Source organism: Bos mutus, chromosome 11 (assembly GCF_027580195.1).
Source record: "Bos mutus isolate GX-2022 chromosome 11, NWIPB_WYAK_1.1, whole genome shotgun sequence".
NCBI classification, from domain to species: domain Eukaryota; kingdom Metazoa; phylum Chordata; class Mammalia; order Artiodactyla; family Bovidae; genus Bos; species Bos mutus.
The window spans coordinates 62,123,073-62,141,289 of NC_091627.1; the positions used below are offsets into that span (position 1 = coordinate 62,123,073).

Below are 18,217 nucleotides of genomic sequence, written 5' to 3' on the forward strand. Positions count from 1 at the left end.
TTGGGGGGCATGCTCCAGCCCCCCACCTCCTACTGTGGGCTCCAGGGGCTGCTGCCCACCTTTGGCTTCTTTCTTCTCCTCTTCCTCGCTCACGGGGGCTTCTGGGCTCTTCACGGGGGCGCTGGGGCAGCAGGCTGAGGGGACAGGGGGCATGAGGGGCCAGCTGGCATCAGGGGGAGGGGGCTGGTGAGGGGTGTGGGGGGCGGGGCAGTACCTGGGGCGGACGGCCTGGCCTTCAGGATGTAGAACATGATGATGAGGACGATGGCGACGGCCATGGTGAAGATGGTGGACATGGCAATGACCAAGGCGGTGGCCAGGTGTCCTTGGCCTGAGAGCTCTGCTGTGGTCGGGAGAGAAGGCCATGCCTCAGGGATCAGGCCCCCCTGCCCCGCCAGGTAAGCGGGGGCCCGGTAAGCAGGGGCCCTGCCACCAAACCCTCCAGCAGACCATTGGAATTCAAAACCCCGGCTTCGCCCGAGCACCGAGCCCTGTACACCTGCTCTGGCCGTCACATCGGGACCACCAGTCCAGCCCACGCTGGTCAGCAGCAGCAGACCCTGAGGGTGCTCTCTGGGTGTCTGACATTGGTTCTGTTTCTTTGGGTACCCAGCAAGTGGACTGGAGGAAGGGGGGCCCACGAGCTAAACTGTCCTGAAGACAGTTTAGTCCAAGACTTTTTCCCCGCAAAGCCAGGTAGAAGCATCACCTCCAAGGGTAGGCTCTCGGGCTGGTTCCAGCATCTCATGCGGCCTTGGGCTCTGTGTGATCAGGGCCCACCAGCTGAGACAGCATGGGGACCTCCCCTTTCTTCCCCTGCTCAGCGCCCTGCCCGCATCTCCCTAGGAAGGGAGACCTGTCCTGATTCTCTGAGGGAACGAAGCAGGATCCAGCCCCCCACCCAAATGGAAGGGACCCCATCCAGGTGTCTGGACCTCAAGGAAGTCTCCCCGCTTTAAGTGGGCAGTGGGCACGTGTCCCCCGCCACCCAGGTGGGGTGTGTCTGGAAGCAGATCTGAGTGGGCCTGGTGTCTTCCCCTCGTCTGTGGGGTGCCACCTCTGTCCTGAAGGAAGTGAGTCTAGAACCTCAGCAGAGGCCCTGCCCTGATGCTCCCCATGGATGAGGGCAAGGGTCCAGCTGGCAGGCTGTGCCCTGGGACTCTGAAGCTGCCTGAGCCCGAGACCTGGGCCCGAAGGTGCTTTCAAGCCGGGCGGAGTGGGAGCACTGCGAGGGAGGGCCCAGCACCCAGTTTTGCTCCAAGAGAAAGTGAGGCCAGGGCCCTGCAGCCCCACCCCTGAGGACTTAGGGGTGAGTAAAATGTGAGGTCAGCAGGTTTACTTAAAGCCATCAAGGCTCATCTGAGTCAGGCCCAAAGCCCAGGGGGCTGACGTCCCTCCGGCCCCTACCTCGTGTGCCCGGATCACCAACGTGGTCGCCGTGACCCCAACATCTGTGGAGGGACTGGTCCCCTCTCACAGAGAAATCACTAACTCCCAATGTGGTTGTCACGTGAGGGAAGTGAGGGAGGTGGGAGGTCCCGTCCTGCTAGTCGCCTGTCTCCCCTCACCCCCAACTCCCGCTGGGGCCGGCACCTATGCCCCCTTACCTTTGTGGGCGAGCTGCGGCGGGGATAGGGTGCTGCTGCCAGGCGTGTGGGGGAAGTTGGCAGAAACTCCCGAGGAGGCTCCCACACCTGCAGGGACAGCAGTGACCGATCGTGGGTCCCTCAAGAGACCCCCATTGCCCCAGCCTTGGAGACAGAGCGCAGGCTGCAGGGGGAGCCCTGGCTCCAGGGACCCAGAGTCCTCATGAGGAAGATCCTCATGAGGAAAGGGCTGGGCCGGCAGTACCTTCATCCCCTAGAGCCCCTGACCTTGCCAGCTCCTTGCTTCTTACACTGGACACATGGGGTCACACCTGCTCAGTCCAAGATTCAGACTTGGTCCCCACGAGCAGGTGAGGGGCAGGTGTGCACGTGAGTTTGGGGGGACACCAGAGCGGTTCCTTCCATTAATCAAACAGGAATGGAGTGTTAATACTTTTAATACACACTCACGATCAAACATTGGGAAAACATCAGAACATGAGAGAAGTGAAAGGTTCACCCACAGCCTTGAGGTCTAGAGTTGACATTTTGATGGATTTTTCTCCAGGATTTTCCTTTGAGAAGTTTCCAAAATAGTTGTGACCAAGTGGTGTTAGAACAGAAATGAAGTTTCCTTCCCTTTAACCGTGATTCATAAACTCAGCTCCATTGTAAGAGGTGTCTCCCAGCAAGGGTGACTTGGAATCTGGTTCTGTGGTCAGCGGAGCCACAGGCAGGCTGCCCTATCAAGTCGCCCGATGGTGGGCCTTTCTTAGGCAGGACTTGAGGTTTGGGGTTAGTAGGGAGGATCTCATTTTGTTTACCATCCATGGGGTTATGAAGAGTCGGGCGTGACTGAAGCAGCCTAGCACATGAGGTCTTGTTCTCATGTTTCCTCCTGTCTTGCTTTTCTCTCTGGGTCTGGGGACATTCGTGCCACAGGTTTGCCTGAGTGGGGACAGTGAGCCCCATGTCCAAGGCCGGCCCCCCTGCCTTGTGGGACCTGGACCTGGGCAGTGCCTGGGGCCTCTGGGGAGAGCAAATTTCTACATCACAGCTCCAGGGGTGGTGGCGGGGAGACTCCCGGCTGAATCTTCCACACCTCTGTCTATGTCCAGCAAGCAGACCGGGAACTGATCTTCTCGCCTTTTAAAGCCAGCAGGAAACTACAGATACCAGAGGGCGGAGGCCAGGAAGGATGGCAGGCTGGGGACTGCCGCCAAGTGACCATGCTTCTGTTAGAAAATGAACTGTGTCGGAGAGCACTGAGGGGGCGGGGCGGGGCCCTCCCAGCAGATGCTCCCCCACACCAGGATGGCCTTGCTGGGGGTGGGGGCACACAGTCCCCCCAGCCATGCTCCCCTACCAGAGTGGCCTTGCTCATCCTTGGAATGCTGCCAGCTGGTCTGATGTCCGGACCAGAGGCGTCTTGGCTGGAGATTTTGGCTTCTGTAGCCCAGCTCCTTCACCCTCTGAGCACCTGGCCTTTGCCCTTTGCCCTCCGTCACTGTCGGGGCTGCCCCCAGCTCTCCACACACAGCAGGGAGGCCCATTCCCCAGGCTGCCTGCCTGCGGAGGGCAGGCCTTTGGGTGAGTCTTAGCGCTCCTGACAAGAGGGCGGGGCTGAGGGCGTGGGGGCCATGGTGGGCCCTTCACACCCCCCGGAGCCTGGGGCGCTGAGCTGCCAGGGCCGCCCAGAGCCCATGTAGAGGCTGCAGTGAGGCGACAGCAGGTGGTGGGGCGGTGTGGGGAGGGACCCCAGGCGAGTCTCTCCTCCTCTCCTGGGCTCCCGCGCGTGTCCAGAGCCTTTCCCCCACCCCACCCCCCAGTTCACGACGCATCTCATAACTGAAATGAGATTTAAGCGGGACTGAATTGATTCTGCCTTCTCTCTCAGGGCAGCTTCAAGCACCAGCCAGTTTCCTCTCAAAAGCAGACTGTTCCCTGGGAACCAGGCCGACCTGTGTGTTTGAGGGACTTAAGGCAGCTGAAGCCGCATCTCAGGAAAACAAACGCCCATGGGCTCTGTGTGTGGGTGTCTCTCGTCTCTGTCTGTTCCTGTCCCTTTCGGCTGGGCTTGCCCATGGGGCGGTGACAGGCTTGGGGACACAGACGTGCCCGGGCCTGTGGTCTAGAGACAGCCAGAGCTGCCAGCGGCCAGGCTTATGAAACGCCTTTGCCCCCGACAGGCAGGGCTGGCACACAGTGACACATCCCTGTGCCCTCGGGTGCCTGCGCCCCATCAGGTGGCAGCTGGGCCTCTGCCCCGATTTGTGGTTTCCCAGGGGCCTCCAGCTGGCATTGCCTGCGCAGCTCTGAGCTCCTCACGGACCCAGGGGATCAGACACAAGGCCTGCCCTGAGCACATCTGACAGTGGAGGATGCTGTGTGGCTGGGGGCACCTCTGTGGGGGAGCCCTCAGGACAGCCCTGCTGGACCCTGCGCGGCCCCGTGAGGGCTCACTGGGCATGGGTCTTCAGTGTCGGGGGGTTTTGGTCCATCCAGCACATGTCTCCTGGGCTGGATGCTGAGGTGAGAATGTCCCTAGGTGTTGGGTGGTCGCCAGGTCTGTCCCCCGTCCACAAGGCTTCCTCTTGGAAGGAAGGAGCTCTTAAGGACCAAAGAGAGGCATATTGTAACAGGGGTGGGCAAGGCCAGAGAGCCCAGACAAGGTCTGTCTGCAAACAGAGCAAGTTCTACTCAGCAGCGATGAGTCAGGAGCTGGCTGGGGGTAGGGTGGGGTGGGGGGCAGTGAGTTGTCATCCACTGTCCTCTGGGGTCTTTGAGTACCAGGCACAGGGCTGGATGCAGGAGTCACTAGGGCCCCTGGTCTGTTAACCCTCGCAGGCTGTGGGCAATGGTTTGTATTAGAGTCCAGCCAGGGCTCCTCCATGTAGGTAACAGTTTGGATTTTTAAAGACACTTTATGGATTCTTACAGGGTGGCCCTGGTGCAGAGGCTGAGGCAATAGCAGAGCCGTCAGGGCCTGGCTGCTCACAGAGGATGCATCTCGGGCCCCGGGATCTGCTGCTATGCCCATGACAGGAGCGAGCAGTAGATGTGCACAACTGGCGGAGAAATTCAGTCTCATAAACAGCTGGTATTCAGCCGGCCGTGGGGGCCCAGGCGTCACCTCCTCATAGTACCACTAGGGGGCGTGAGGACGGACTGGCTGGTGCTCCTGGACTTGGCTCCAGGCCTCCTTCCTTGGAACGGCCCCTCCTTGACCCCGGCCCGAGAGGAAGGTGCCTGCTGCCCTGTCCATGCAGCCCACAGGCCGTCAGGCGATGAACTTGCCCTGAACCGGGCTCCTCGGGCACCTTCTTGCCCACAACGCTGGACGGGCAGGTGGATGAGAAAGCTGTGCCCAGTCAAGGATCTCCCCAGGAGTAGACGCTGTCACAAGGCCCCACCCTGCACTTCTCCAATGGTCACGGCACACCGGGAAGGGGGAGCAGCCCAGGGCTCCGGCCTCAGGACATCTTCTCGGGGCCTGGCCGCTCCGGCCCTGAGATGTGGGGTCCATGCCACACTCTCTCCTGTGATCTGTAGGGTCCACTGTCAGCAACCTGGGGTGTTGGGGGGCTGACTTCTCAGGGGGCCAGCCCAGGTGATCACGTCCAACCAGAGGCAGCATCCAGGTGGGAGGGGCTCGAGACCCCTGACACTGGGCCCAGGTGGGCAGCCCCGGGGCCCAGAGACCTGACTGACCCCTGGTTTTCCTAGAGTGGGCCTCCTGGCAGCTGGTCAGTTGGTCACAGTCAGCCTTTCAGGCCTGTCTGCTGACCCTTGAGCAGGAGCCCAGGATGGAAGGTGAGTGCAGAGGGAGGGGCAGAGCCCATCCTGGAGACCACAACCCAAGCAGGCTCCACTCCCCACATCGGCCTGTGAAGCTTCACTGAATGAATCGCCCCATTTCCCAGATGGATAAACAGAGGTCAGGTGACTTCCAAGGTCGCCAGTGGGACTCCAGGTTCCTGAACTCGGCCTCACTTCCTTGCTGACCTCCTTCAGGACCAGATCCTGTGAGCTCACTCCTGGGGGCCTGGCTGGGGCTGTTCTTTAGATAAGCCGTAAATTATGGGCTGAGCCGAGGACTCTCCACACAATGGGCCTCATGTTGAAGGACAGAAGGGGGCTCCTCCCAGGCTGAGAGCTCTCTGGCTGCGGGTGTCTAGCACGGTCTCGCCTGAATAAGGACACAGGCCCCGTGACCTTTTAGATGAAGGCCCATGGGAGGAGCTGCATGAACCCCACATTCCATCCTTAGTGGGTAGGGGTGTTCAATGTCTTCCAGGACAGGATTGCATGCCAGAGCTCCCTGGGACAGGATCGAAGCTGGCCACACCACGTCCTGTGGGCAGCCCCAGGCCTCTGTGTGTTCAGTTGCTTAGCCTGTCCGACTCTTTGTGATCCCATGGACGGCAGCCCGCCAGGCTCCTCTGTCCATGGGATTTCCCAGGTAAGAATACTGTAGTGGGTTGCCATACCCTCCTCCAGGGGATCTTCCTGACCCAGGGATCAAACCTGCATCTTTTGTGTCTCTTGCATTGGCAGGGGGGTTCTACACCACTGAGCCACCAGGGAAGCCTGGGCCTCCTCTAATTTATGAATTAATTAGCATGATCGATGGACGTGAGTTTGAATGAACTCCAGGAGTTGGTGATGGACAGGGAGGCCTGGCGTGCTGCAATGCATGGGGTCGCAAAGAGTAGGACACAACTGAGCGACTGAACTGAACTGAGCATCTTGCTGGGTGGGAATGTTCTGCTTTAAAGACCCACAAACTGTCCTTCTCAGGTTCATCTGTTTAAGGACTTTGGGAGGGAGGGAATGCCTTCCATGCAGGCATCAGTCCTGCCCCACAGCCCCCGCTGCCCATGGCCCTGCCATCCGGAGCATCTCTCCCAGAGGATCTCAAAGCAGGAAAGGCACCACTGTCTCCTCTCGCCCTCCTCTCTTCCTCCTGGTGCTTCAGGCCCTCCTAAGAGTCTTGTCTCCTCGACAAGATACTGTGAGAAGATGGGGAGGGCAGGGTCTCATGGAGAACCAGGAGGGCAGGGCCCCCGTGTGGACCTTGGAACTCCCGTGAGTGGGAGGGGGGCCCCAGTGCTGGACCGGACTCCCCCTTCCCTCCCAGTCGTCTTGTCTTCCATCTGTCCACCTGTCCCACCTCATCGATGTCTCCCGACCACAGACACAGGAGGCCATCTGCCACCTTCTCTGAAGCAGGGGGCCCCAGCCCTTCCTCCTAAATAGGCACCCACGAGCATCAAACCAGAGTTAGGGTAGGAAGAAGGCAGCCGGAGGTGAGGCCAAACCGAGGGCCTCAGTGTTTATGTCACGTGCCCTGTGGTCACTCTGCAGGCTTCCCTTCAACACATGTTGAAACATTGCGTGTGAGAACTTACCACTGCTGAGCGCTTTGCAGTTCTCAGCAAAACACCTTGGTGCTGTGGGTGTTTGCAAGGATCGTGAGAGATGGATGGTTCAGATTTTAGCGCCCCCAGAAAACTCAGGCTCACAGAGGTCCCTCAACTGGTATCAGCCCCCGTCTGATGTGTAGTTCTACCACCCAACCCTCCCCCGCTCCCAGGGACCTGTTGCCCACCCGCCGGCCCTCGGGAGCATCTCTGTGTCCCCGCTGTCCGGAGCCAGCTTATGGCTCCCAAGTCAGGAGAGGTGTCAGGGTTGCATCAGGACCTTGGACGGGGCAGACACTCACATTCCTTGGTGTTGGGGGGTGCCAGCAGGCAGGAGTAGCATACTAGGCCATAGATGTTCCTCGGTCTGTTTTCCAGCATGTAGTAGCTGTGCAGGCGGGGCAGGGGGGAGACAGAGCAGACAGGTGAGCGGCCCGTTCCACGGCTTATTCTCTAACCATCATAGCCAGGCACGGGGTGGGGGGCATGCCCCAAGAAGGAGGTGTGGCCCCCCCACAAGGGTATAGCCTGCAGCTGGGCAGAGTTATGGGCAGGGGTGTCTAGGAGCTCCCGGGACCTCCTGGAAGAGCTGGACACTTGCTGACTGGGATGGAGTGGGGCTGGCTGGAGGGCGTGGCTGCAGCAGAGACCTTGGCCCTGTCTAGGGTGGTCAGGGCAGAGGGCCTGAGATGCAGCCAGGTCACAACCAGAGTCACCTGCCTCCTCCTCAGGTGAGGGCACCTGGTGAGCTCACGATGGGGCTGTATCTCTCTACCAGAAGGTCAAGGCGTTCAAGTATGGCTGTCCACAAGACTTCACACCCAGAAAGCTCCCTCCTGCCATGTCAGCCTGCCAGCCGTGACCCTGCCACCCCTGGGGCCTTCCCAAAGGTCTGTGCCTGCTTCCACTGAGGTCCCCCAGCCCCCAGAGGACTCTGCCTCTCTGGGCCCGCATCCTATAAACACCCGAGGTGTTCACATCAGGAGATGTCGGTGAGTAAAGAGCTGCTGGCGGTGTTGTCCTTTCATACGACTCAAGATGAAAACTCTCTGCCCTCTGCTGGGTCTCTCTGTGGTTGTTTTCTAATCTCTTGTTTATCAGCTGTGTGCACCTGGCCCCGTGACAGGGGGGTGAGGCTGGGGGGACTGTAGCCTTGAGGGCTGGACCATCAGCAACCCTACTGTGCCCATCACCGCCTGCCCTTCCTCAAGAGCCTTTTATCCTCAGACCCTGTGCATCTTGTAAACAGGAATTAGCCAGTCTCAGAACACCCTCCAGAGGAGCCACACCAGGCAGGTTTACACATAGGCTCTCACATGCACGCTTTGCTGCTCTGGGAGCCACCTGCAGGAACACCTGCTCAGGGTGCCAGGCCAGCCCCCCACAGCTTCCAAGCGATGGTGGTCGCTCCTGACCCCTCCCCACAGCCTGTGCTGGGCACCTCAGGGAGGTGGGGGTGGGGTCCACGGGGCCAAGGCTCCCACACAGAAGCTCCCAGATGATGCTGCTCCCCACCCTGCAACTCCCCTCTATCTTTCTGGCTCAGAGGCCCCTCCTAGGGGAGGGGCCTCTGAGCAGTGCCCAGCTCCAGCGGTGTGAGGAGCTGAACAGCCCCAAGACCAGGTTTGCAAGGTTCCAGCATGTTCCTCCGGGAGCCCTCTGGGCGTCCTCTAACTGGGCCTGAATTCGACCCTTCACTGGTTTCTGGGGCCTGTGGTGCACAGAACCGCCCAGTTGTTGGGTTTCTCTTTTCAGGGCTCACTTGGCCTGTCCTGGGTGAATGGGGGTGTGAATGCCTGTTCAGCAGCTTCAGCAGCTTTCCCGATCCAATGCCGGGTGCTCACATAGAGCTCTGGGGCCCTGTCTTTCTGTAAAGCCTAGATTTCTCATGCTCTGGTCTATACTGTGACTTTCCCTAGTTCTTTCTTCCTTCTTCTCCTGTTCCTCAAAGGTTGATTAAGATGAGGAGCCCAAGACAAGACTAAGGTTCAGATGGGACCTCTAGAATCTTATTCCACATCCACAGGGACGTAGCTTCTTCCCAAAGACCTGCTTCCCTGGGGGGCTCCTAGGCTCCCTTTCCCCTCTCTTGAGCAGGCAGGTAGAAGCCACCATGAACCTCACCCCATCCTAGGGGTCCAGCAGGGAGTGGACGCTGTCAGTGAGAGCTTGTCATGGGGGAGGCAACACCCAGGGAGGCCTCCTAGAGCTCTGACCCCCGGCCTCCTCTATGGCCTTTCTCCACACGAAAGCATGTGGACAGCTCACTCTTAAGACGGGGTTTTTTTTTTTCACCCATTTGACAAATATGGGTCCTCTGTGTCAGAGCTTGTCAGACAGATACCTGGACACAGAAGTCTGCAGCTCAAGAAGTGTGTCTGAACCAAAGACCAGAACCTGGAGAGACTGGAGGTGGGGTCAGTCAACAGCAGAGATGGTGGTGGAATTGGAGGCTCCCTAGCAACATATCTGAACTGAGGTTATTTTCTGCAAGCTTAAGATAGCTCCTCATGTTAAAGGGTCTTTCACTTTCAGTTTGTTTCTCCCTTGGAGGGTCTTTCTGCATTTCCTTTTTCTTATAGACTAATGCCCAGTGCTCTCGTTTGGGTATATTCTTATTTTCTATCTCCTCTTAACTCAATACAGTGGTTCGGAGGGGGTGAATAACAGGTGACAAACTGGCTACAAGATTTGGTGCAGTGTTCAAAATGCTGCTGCTGCCATGACCACCACCATCATCACCTCCACCACCACCTCCATCATCACCATGACCACTGCCATCACCACCTCCATCATCACCATGACCACCTCCATCATCATCACCATGACCATCTCCATCATCACCTCCACCACCACCTCCATCATCACCATGACCACCTCCATCATCATCACCATGACCACCTCCATCATCACCTCCACCACCACGTCTATCATCACCATGACCACCTCCATCATCACCTCCACCACCACGTCTATCATCACCATGACCACCTCCATCATAATCATGACTACCTCCATAATCACCTCCACCACCACCTCCATCATCACCATGACCACTGCCATCACCACCTCCATCACCACCATGATCACCTCCCTCATCACCTCTACCACCACCTCCATCATCACCATGACCACTGCCATCACCATCTCCATCATCACCATGATCACCTCCATCATCACCTCCACCACCACCTCCATCATCGCCATGACCACCTCCATCATCACCTCCACCACCACCTCCATCATCACCATGACCACTGCCATCACCATCTCCATCATCACCATGATCACCTCCATCATCACCTCCACCACCACCTCCATCATCACCAAGACCACCTACCATCATCACCTCCACATCACCTCCATCATCACCATGAACACCGACATCACCACCTCCACCACCACCTCCATCATCACCATGACCACCTCCATCATTACCTCCACCACCACCTCCATCATAATCATGACCACCTCCATCATCACCTCCACCACCACCTCCATCATCACCATGACCACTGCCATCACCATCTCCATCATCACCATGATCACCTCCATCACCACCTCCACCACCACCTCCATCATCACCATGACCACCGCCATCACCACCTCCATCATCACCATGACCACTGCCATCATCACCTTCATCATCACCACTTCCATCACCTCTACCATTATCACCACCAGGAAGCCTACACCACTGCTCTTGGCAGCCCTTGGTAGCATAGGTTGTGCGGCCACCAGAGGGAGGCAGTTACCAGGTTACAGGGCTGTACTTTCCACCTCCCAAGGGGAATCTGCTGTCTTGAAGGAAGATTCTGTCTTTCAGGCTAATTGTACTTTGGTTTTTATGGGAAGACTTTGACACATAACAGAATTGTGGGGGAATTATAGGAACCACATGTCTCAAATATTTCTATTGCTGTTCAGTGGTCACTAAGTTATTTCTGACTCTTTGCAACTCCATGCGACGCCCTGGACTGCAGCATACCATGCTTCCCTGTCCATCATCATCTCCTTGAGTTTGCTAAAACTCATGTTCATTGAGTTGGTGATGCCACCCAACCATCTCATCCTCTATGTATTTGTTGTTGTTCAGTCACTAAGTCATGTCCAACTCTTTGAAAACCCAGGGACTGCAGCCCACCAGGCTTCTCTGGCCTTCACTATCTCCCTGAGTTTGCTCAAACTCATGTCCATTAAGTCAGTGATGCCATCCAACCATCTCATCCTCTGTCGCCCCCTTCTCCTCCTGCCTTTAATCTTTCCCAGCATCAGGGACTTTTCCAATGAGTCAGTTCTCCCCATTAGGTGGCCAAAGTATTGGAGCTTCAACATCAGTCCTTCCAGTGAATATTCAGGGTTGATCTCCTTGCAGCCCAAAGGACTCTCAAGAGTCTTTTCCAACACCACACTTCAAAAGCATTAGTTCTTCCCTGCTCAGCCTTCTTTATGGTCCACCTCTTATATACATACATGACTACTGGAAACACCATAGCTTTGATTACAAATATTTCTATTAGTAGCTTTTTACCCTCAGTTTTTTTCCAAAAACAGTTTTTTTCCAGTTATTTTTTTATAACCAAAAATATCTTGGTTTTTCTTTCCTCACTCAACATGTGTTGTCTCCTTTTAAGTATTCAACGCATCTGCTTCATTTGGGTGGTCAGAGATGCTATTATGATGAGGTCTACTTAGGGACACAGACACGGAGCCCAGGTGGGCTGCCCCGCGGGTGGAAGGTGGTGGGACTCCCACCAGGAGACCTGTCCCCCTCTTCCCCCCTCTCCCGGAGCTGGAGATGTGTGACCCTCCTCCCTGCAGGACCCATGCCCCAGAAGGGGATGTGGGTAGGGCGGCAGGGAGCTCACCCAGGCAAGCAGGGCCCACACTCAGCGTCGCGCTCTGTGTCCCCGGGGGTCAGCACCGTGGCGCGGAAGAAGCCCTCGCAGTCCTTGTGGCGCCGGCAGATCTGGTAGCCGCCCTTGGAGAATTTCTCCGCAGGACAGGGAACACAGCCGTAGTCCTCGTCCCTGGTGCCATAGCCGCAGGACTGGCCAGGGAAGGATGGGACACAGGTGGGTCAGCGGCTGCATTACCACGACGACCACCACGCGACCCTGAGGTTCCTATGCGCCAGGCGCACAGGCTGCTCCCAGGATCTCCTCTCTCGGGGCGTGGACTGTCCGACCCACAGCCCCCCCCCCCCGTCTGCTCTGAGCCAGGGGTCCCCGCTGCCCCCACCCGTCCGATGCTGCCCCTCCTGCTGGCTCCAGGATAAACTCATCCGGCCAGGCTGACGGCCCTGGGAGTGCACACTCGGCGCGAGGACCCCAAACACCGCAGCCACATTCAGGTTCCTGGCACTTAGCAGGTGCTCTGTGCAGAGCTCTTCCCAGAGGAGTGCCGTCCACCCCAGCCAGCCACGCGGGCTCCCTACACCTCGCGGGGCCGTGCTCCGGGGCGGGGCTTACCAGGTAGGGCTCCTCCCCTGGCGCGCACTGCGGACACTCACGGCACAGCCCGGTGGTCTGGTTGTAGAACTCATTCTCGCCACAGCTGGCCTCCTCCGCACCGGCCCGGCATACCAGGGACGCCTGCCTCGAGGAAGGGGCTCCTTTGGCCTCCACTCGCCCTTGGAGACCCCCACTGTCTGTGGTCAGCACCAATTGACCTCAGGAGGTTGTGGTGGAGGAGCCCTGGGGGAGGGACCCCTTCAGCTAATGACCTGGCAATCCTCGCCTGACAGTCAGAGGCTCCATCCCAAACGCTTGGCACTGGGAGCTCCCCAGACTCCCCTCAAAGCCTGGGAGGCCCCTTCCCGCAGCCCCCAGTCACAGGTGCCTCAGCTCACCGGGAGCTCGGGCTTGACTTTCCCAGCTCCCGTGGCCTAGGGTGTGGAGCTTGGCACAGGTGCGCTGGGCTGGGCACCACCACAAAGGCTGGGTGAGGGGAACTCTGAGTACAGTGACTGCCTCTGGCTCGGGGCTGGTCAGGGCTTTAGCCCTGGAGAGCCCGGTGAAGGTGGGGGCGGTGGTGTGTGATCACTGCATGGCTGCTGCACAGACAGGCTGAGAGGGACATGGCTAGAGAAGGACATGGCCAAATGGGAGCTCCCACTAGGAATACCCTGGGGCACGGGCACCCCGGCCACTTACCAGCAGGACAGGCAGCCAGGCCATCCCTGCGCAGCTTCCCCTGTGGGCCATCCTGTCCCGAGGGGTCACCTGAAAGACACACTTCATCAGCAGGGGGCTGTTCCGAACCCCAGGTCCTGCCCGGCCTTATGTTCAGTCTGAGGGGCCTCCCGGAAGGTTTTAAGTTGATCCCAGGCCCGTTGCTCCCTGGTGGCCACAGTTGGGCCACTGCTGTCCCACCAGGACTCGGGGTTTGAATTCCTGACAAAAGCACACCCTGTTCTGATGCTGGGGTAGAGGAGAAGCTTCCAGAATCAGCCAGTGACTCAGACTCAAGGTCAGCTGGCCTAGCTAAGTCCCCAAGGTTGCCCCCACCCAAGTCCCCTTGGTGACCATCGTTGGTCACGGAAACCCACAATCCCCACCCGCACAGAGCAGATGGCTTGAGCCACAGCCCTGATGCTCTGGGCCTGCTCCCGTTCTGGGGACCTCATGTCTACAGTGCAGGGTCCCCACGGCCCCCGGAGAAAAGCGGCCACAAGTCGCTGTAGGGGAAAGCTGGGGGTGAGGGGAGGGTGGGGCAGCCGGACCTTCTCTCTAAACCCGCAGGACTATGCTCAGGAAGGTGTTTGGGAGAAGCACCCGGTGGGATGCTGGTCCCCGCGGGAGGGGTTTGAATCCACCAGCCTCTCAGCCTGGGGCCTCCCCTTGCTAATGGGCTCCACAAGGTGCAGGTGGGGCCGTGAGAGTTGGTGCTTGTTTGTTGTTCTGACGATCCCAGGCCCTCAGCCCAGCGGGTCCCGCTTTGTCTATAAAGTTCCTGACACACACAGCAGGTCTGTAGGGACAGCCACTGGCTTTTCAACAATGACTTTTTGCTGGGGGGGATGCAGGAGTGACCCCAGATTGAGGGAGGCTGTGGGGAGCTATCCCTTCCAGGAAGTAGGGGCGTACACCTGAACTCTGACCAGCAGGGAAGGCTGCAAGGTTTGGGGAGGATCCCCCACCACGGCCTGGGATGCCAGGGAAAGAGGCGGCATGGAGACAGGGCCCTGGGGCCCAAGATCTTTCCGGATGGCACCCCTGTTGGCCTGTCTCTCACCCCAGTAGCGTCAGGTGGCTTTGGGGAGGGGCTAGTTTTCCGGAATCTCTTGACACAAATCCTGCCTTCTTCACTCCCCCGCACACACAGTCCTGCATTCAGAACTGTGTTTACGGTTGAAAACCCCGAGTGGACGGGGCCAGATGAAAGCGCCAGCCACCCGGCGGTGAACTCCTGGGTGTTTTCCTTCTAGCTAGGAGCAAGCTGGGGCAGGCGGGGAGTGGGGAGGCGGGCCTGCGCCTGCCAAGGTGGGCAGGGAAGGTGTACACAAAGGCCGGAACTTAGGATCAGCCCGGGGCAGCCCCGGGGTCAGGAGAGTGGATTTCCTAAATTAACAGACCTGGAACCCTGCCAAGGACCAGGCTGGGTTTCTGCCTCAGTTGATTTCTAATTATAGCTGCGCCTGGGAGGGCTTCCCTATAAACCCAGAGGGCCGGTGTAGCTCAGGGCTGTCCAGACTCCTCAAGAGCAATGCGTGGACGAGAAACAAAATCGAGCCTGTGGTTTCGCTGCATTTCTGTCATCCACAGTGACTCCCCAGGAAGGAGGGCATGTGCGGGGCCAGGATTGCAGCCATGTGGCCTGAGTATCCCCGGGTGCTCTGGAGGGGCTGTGGGTACTCTGGTGACCGCCCTGAGCCCTGGCCTCTCCTCCTGGGTTTGGGAGGGCTTTCTCAGGAGCAGCACCTTCTTCCCAGGTCCAGGATCTGCTGAGGCAGGAGGTTTGCACTCCAGTTGTGGATGTGGAGGTCAACCAGGACCAAGGCTTGAGCCACACTTGGGCCCTGTGGGTGAAGCTGGGCCTCCTGGGAGCCTCCTGGGCCTCACGTGGAGGTCAAGGATGTGGGGGGCTGCTTGGGCGAGGGGGCGCTGGGTGTGAAGCAGTCAAGCTCTCCTCTTCAGAGCAGTGCTGGGCTCCAAGGGCTCAGCAGACCAGGAGCAGGGCCTGGAGTGAAGGTGTTCCTGGAGGCCAGAGATGGCACACTTCCTCTCACCCTGGTCCAGGGACTGAGTCGGGGTCGGGGGGTGGCCGCTCAGGAAGTGTCCTGGCTCTTCAGCCACCAGGGCTGGCTGCTGCTTGGGCTGTGAATCCTGTTGGCAGGACCCGCCTCCAGGGGCATCCCAGGGGTCCCGTCCCGCCTGGTGGAGGGCTTTCCGGAAACTCCAAGAGGTTTCTGGTTCACTGATGCTGCCAGGTGGGCAGTGCCAAGATGTGAGCATCACAGGCACCTGCCAGCCTCAGGGGTTGGACAACTGGGGACATGAGTGAGATCGTAGGACCCACTTTCCTGTGACCCCCATGACGAGACTGGGAGGAACTGGTGGTCAGAGAGAGGCCGAAGCTGGAGACTCTTGAGAGGGACCCCAGAGAGATGGAGGGTGAGGGGCTGAATGGGATGCAGGCAGGAGGGGACCACTGAGGGCATTCACACCGCATCTTGGTGAGGCCTGAGGACTCTGACAGGTAAGCAGCCTCCAGTAGGTGCCAGGTGGCAGGTGGTGTCCACATTGTCTTGTGACGTAGGAACCACATTTGTGGAAACACCTGTGTGTAATCGTCTTGAGGTCCAAGGCCTCCCTGTCTCTGCTGGAGGCTGTTCCCTCAGGGGCCTCCTGACTGCACCTCCAGACTTGCCTCTCAGGACAGACACAGGGCCCCAGCTTCTGCTTCTCATTCAGCCTGTGGGCCATGGATGCATCAGGTGGCCATTGGGTGCTCATCACAGGATGTGGGTGCAACACCAGCCATCATCTCTTCCGAGGCTAACAGAGGTCAGGGCTGATGGGCTCTCACATGCAAGCAGGAGTTTCAGGGGCAGGTAGGGGTTGATTGGACAACACAGGAGGCAGCGGGGGAGGCCCACTAAGTGAACAGGGGCTGGAGAAACCCACATGGAGGACCAAGAGGCCACAGAAGGTCCAGCCCATCAGGCCTCCCCAGGGGAAGTTGACAAAGAAGCTGGTTATTTGAGCTGAAAGATTAAAATAAGTGCCCTAGCTTCATTTGTCCATTTTCATTGAAATAATACTCAGAAAATAGATATTCTTGCACACATGGAATAAATGTAATGCCTGAAGTGTGCGTTAACTTTTGGCCCCTTGTGGCTTTGGTACCAAAGGACCCTTGCTAACACAGACAAGCATATCACACAGTCTCAATTCCTGCTGGGCATTAGCTCTTCAGAACCCAGGGAGTCAGGAAGAGCAACGAAACCGTATTCTAGACATTTCTGTTCACATTTCTCTCTTTCTATGTTGCTCAGCTTTTCCTGTTTGCTTTTATTTTCCTACATATAGACCAGTGACCACGGTAATTGTCCCCGAGGTGCTGTGCACAGCCATAGCCTCAGAAGGTCCCTAAATTCACACCAGCATTGCCATTATGATTGTCACCCCCGGTTTGGGCTTATTAGAAGCTCCTTGGTCATTCAGCAGGAGCCTGTGTTGTGTGTGCAGTGATGGAAGTGGGGCTGGACCTGGAGCAGGAAGTTCATGAGTTGAATGTGGCCAGAATTTATCCAGCCAGAAAGTGCAGCAGGAGGGCAGTTATGCTGTGCAAACCTCCTACTATAAGACCTGTGCTTACAGAGTTCTATTCATTTGTTTCACTTAATGCCTCACAGCTGAAAGGATCTTATAACAACTGATAAGCCTGGTGAAGCTTTTAAAAAAGTCTCTACTTTATTGCCTTATCACAATCAAGGGAAAGCATTTCCAGGGTAAAATCAGGAAGGTTGCTTTAACTAAAATACATTGCTTTAGACTACAAAAGGCAAGTTTTTCTAGGATGCTTGTGTGTGCGTGTGTGCTAAGTCGCGTCAGTCATGTCCGATTCTTTGTGATCCCATGGACTGTAGTCAACCAGGTTTCTTCATCCATGGGATTCTTCAGACAAGAGTACTGGAGTCGCCATTTCCTTCCTCAAGGGTGTTCATATAAACACGAAATTTTGTTGAAACATAATAGCAACTGCTCTCTAGCATTAAATATGCAGGTCGTCCATCCACATTCATCTGTCCATCCATCCATCCACCCATGCAGTGCTTATTGAAAATCTCCTCTAGACTAGGCTGAACCACAAATTGACACGATGCCTGACAGGTGTACATGTGTGCTCGGTCGCTCAGTCATGCCCAACTCTTTGCAGCCCCAAGGGCTGTAGCCCCCCAGGCTCCTCTGTCCATCGGATTCTCCAGGCAAGAATATTGGAGTGGGTTGCCATTTCCTCCTCCAGGAGATCTTCCTGACTCAAGGACTGAACCCACATCTCTTGTGTCTCCTGCATTTGGCAGATGGGTTCTTTACCTGGGAAGACCCTCCCTGCCAGATGATGCCCCACAATTTGGTTGACCGTGAGATAAACACTGAGATAGGGAATAAGCAACAAACAAAACAACAGCAAACTGTGGGAAATTCTTCAAGAGATGGGAGTACCAGACCACCTGACCTGCCTCCTGAGAAACCTGTATGCAGGTCAGGAAGCAACAGTTAGAACTGGATATGGAGCAACAGTCTGGTTCCAAACTGGGAAAGGAGTATGTCAAGGCTGTATATTGTCACCCTGCTTATTTAACTTATATGCAGAGTACATCACAGGAAATGCCAGACTGGATGAAGCACAAACTGGAATCAAGATTGCCTGGAGAAATACCAACAACCTCAGATATGCAAATGACACCCTTATGTCAGAAAGCAAAGAGGAACTAAAGAGCCTCTTGATGAAGGTGAAAGAGGAGAGAGAAAAAACTGGCTTAAAACTCAACATTGAAAAAACCAAAATCATGGCATCCGGATCCATCACTTCATGGAAACTAAATGGGAAAAAAATGGAAACAGTGGCAGACTTTATTTTCTTGGGCTCCAAAATCACTGTGGACAGTGACTGGAGCCATGAAATTAAAAGACACTTGTTTCTTGGAAGGAAAGCTATGGCAAACCTAGGCAGCGTATTCAAAAGCAGAGACATCACTTT

At 57.0% G+C, this 18,217-nt stretch overlaps 1 protein-coding gene across 1 annotated transcript in view; it reads right to left on the bottom strand.

Annotated features, from left to right (window-relative positions):
• EDAR (ectodysplasin A receptor) overlaps window positions 1-18,217 on the bottom strand; it is a 50,315-nt gene that overhangs the window by 4,219 nt on the left and 27,879 nt on the right. Inside the window, exons 2-8 of the mRNA XM_070380157.1 lie at window positions 13,165-13,233; window positions 12,481-12,603; window positions 11,878-12,059; window positions 7,312-7,397; window positions 1,608-1,694; window positions 215-343; window positions 60-134 (exon numbers count right to left, since the gene is read on the bottom strand). Of these exons, the coding sequence (XP_070236258.1) occupies window positions 60-134; window positions 215-343; window positions 1,608-1,694; window positions 7,312-7,397; window positions 11,878-12,059; window positions 12,481-12,603; window positions 13,165-13,215 (733 nt within the window). The 5' untranslated portion in view covers window positions 13,216-13,233. The remainder of the gene's footprint in view (window positions 1-59; window positions 135-214; window positions 344-1,607; window positions 1,695-7,311; window positions 7,398-11,877; window positions 12,060-12,480; window positions 12,604-13,164; window positions 13,234-18,217) is intronic.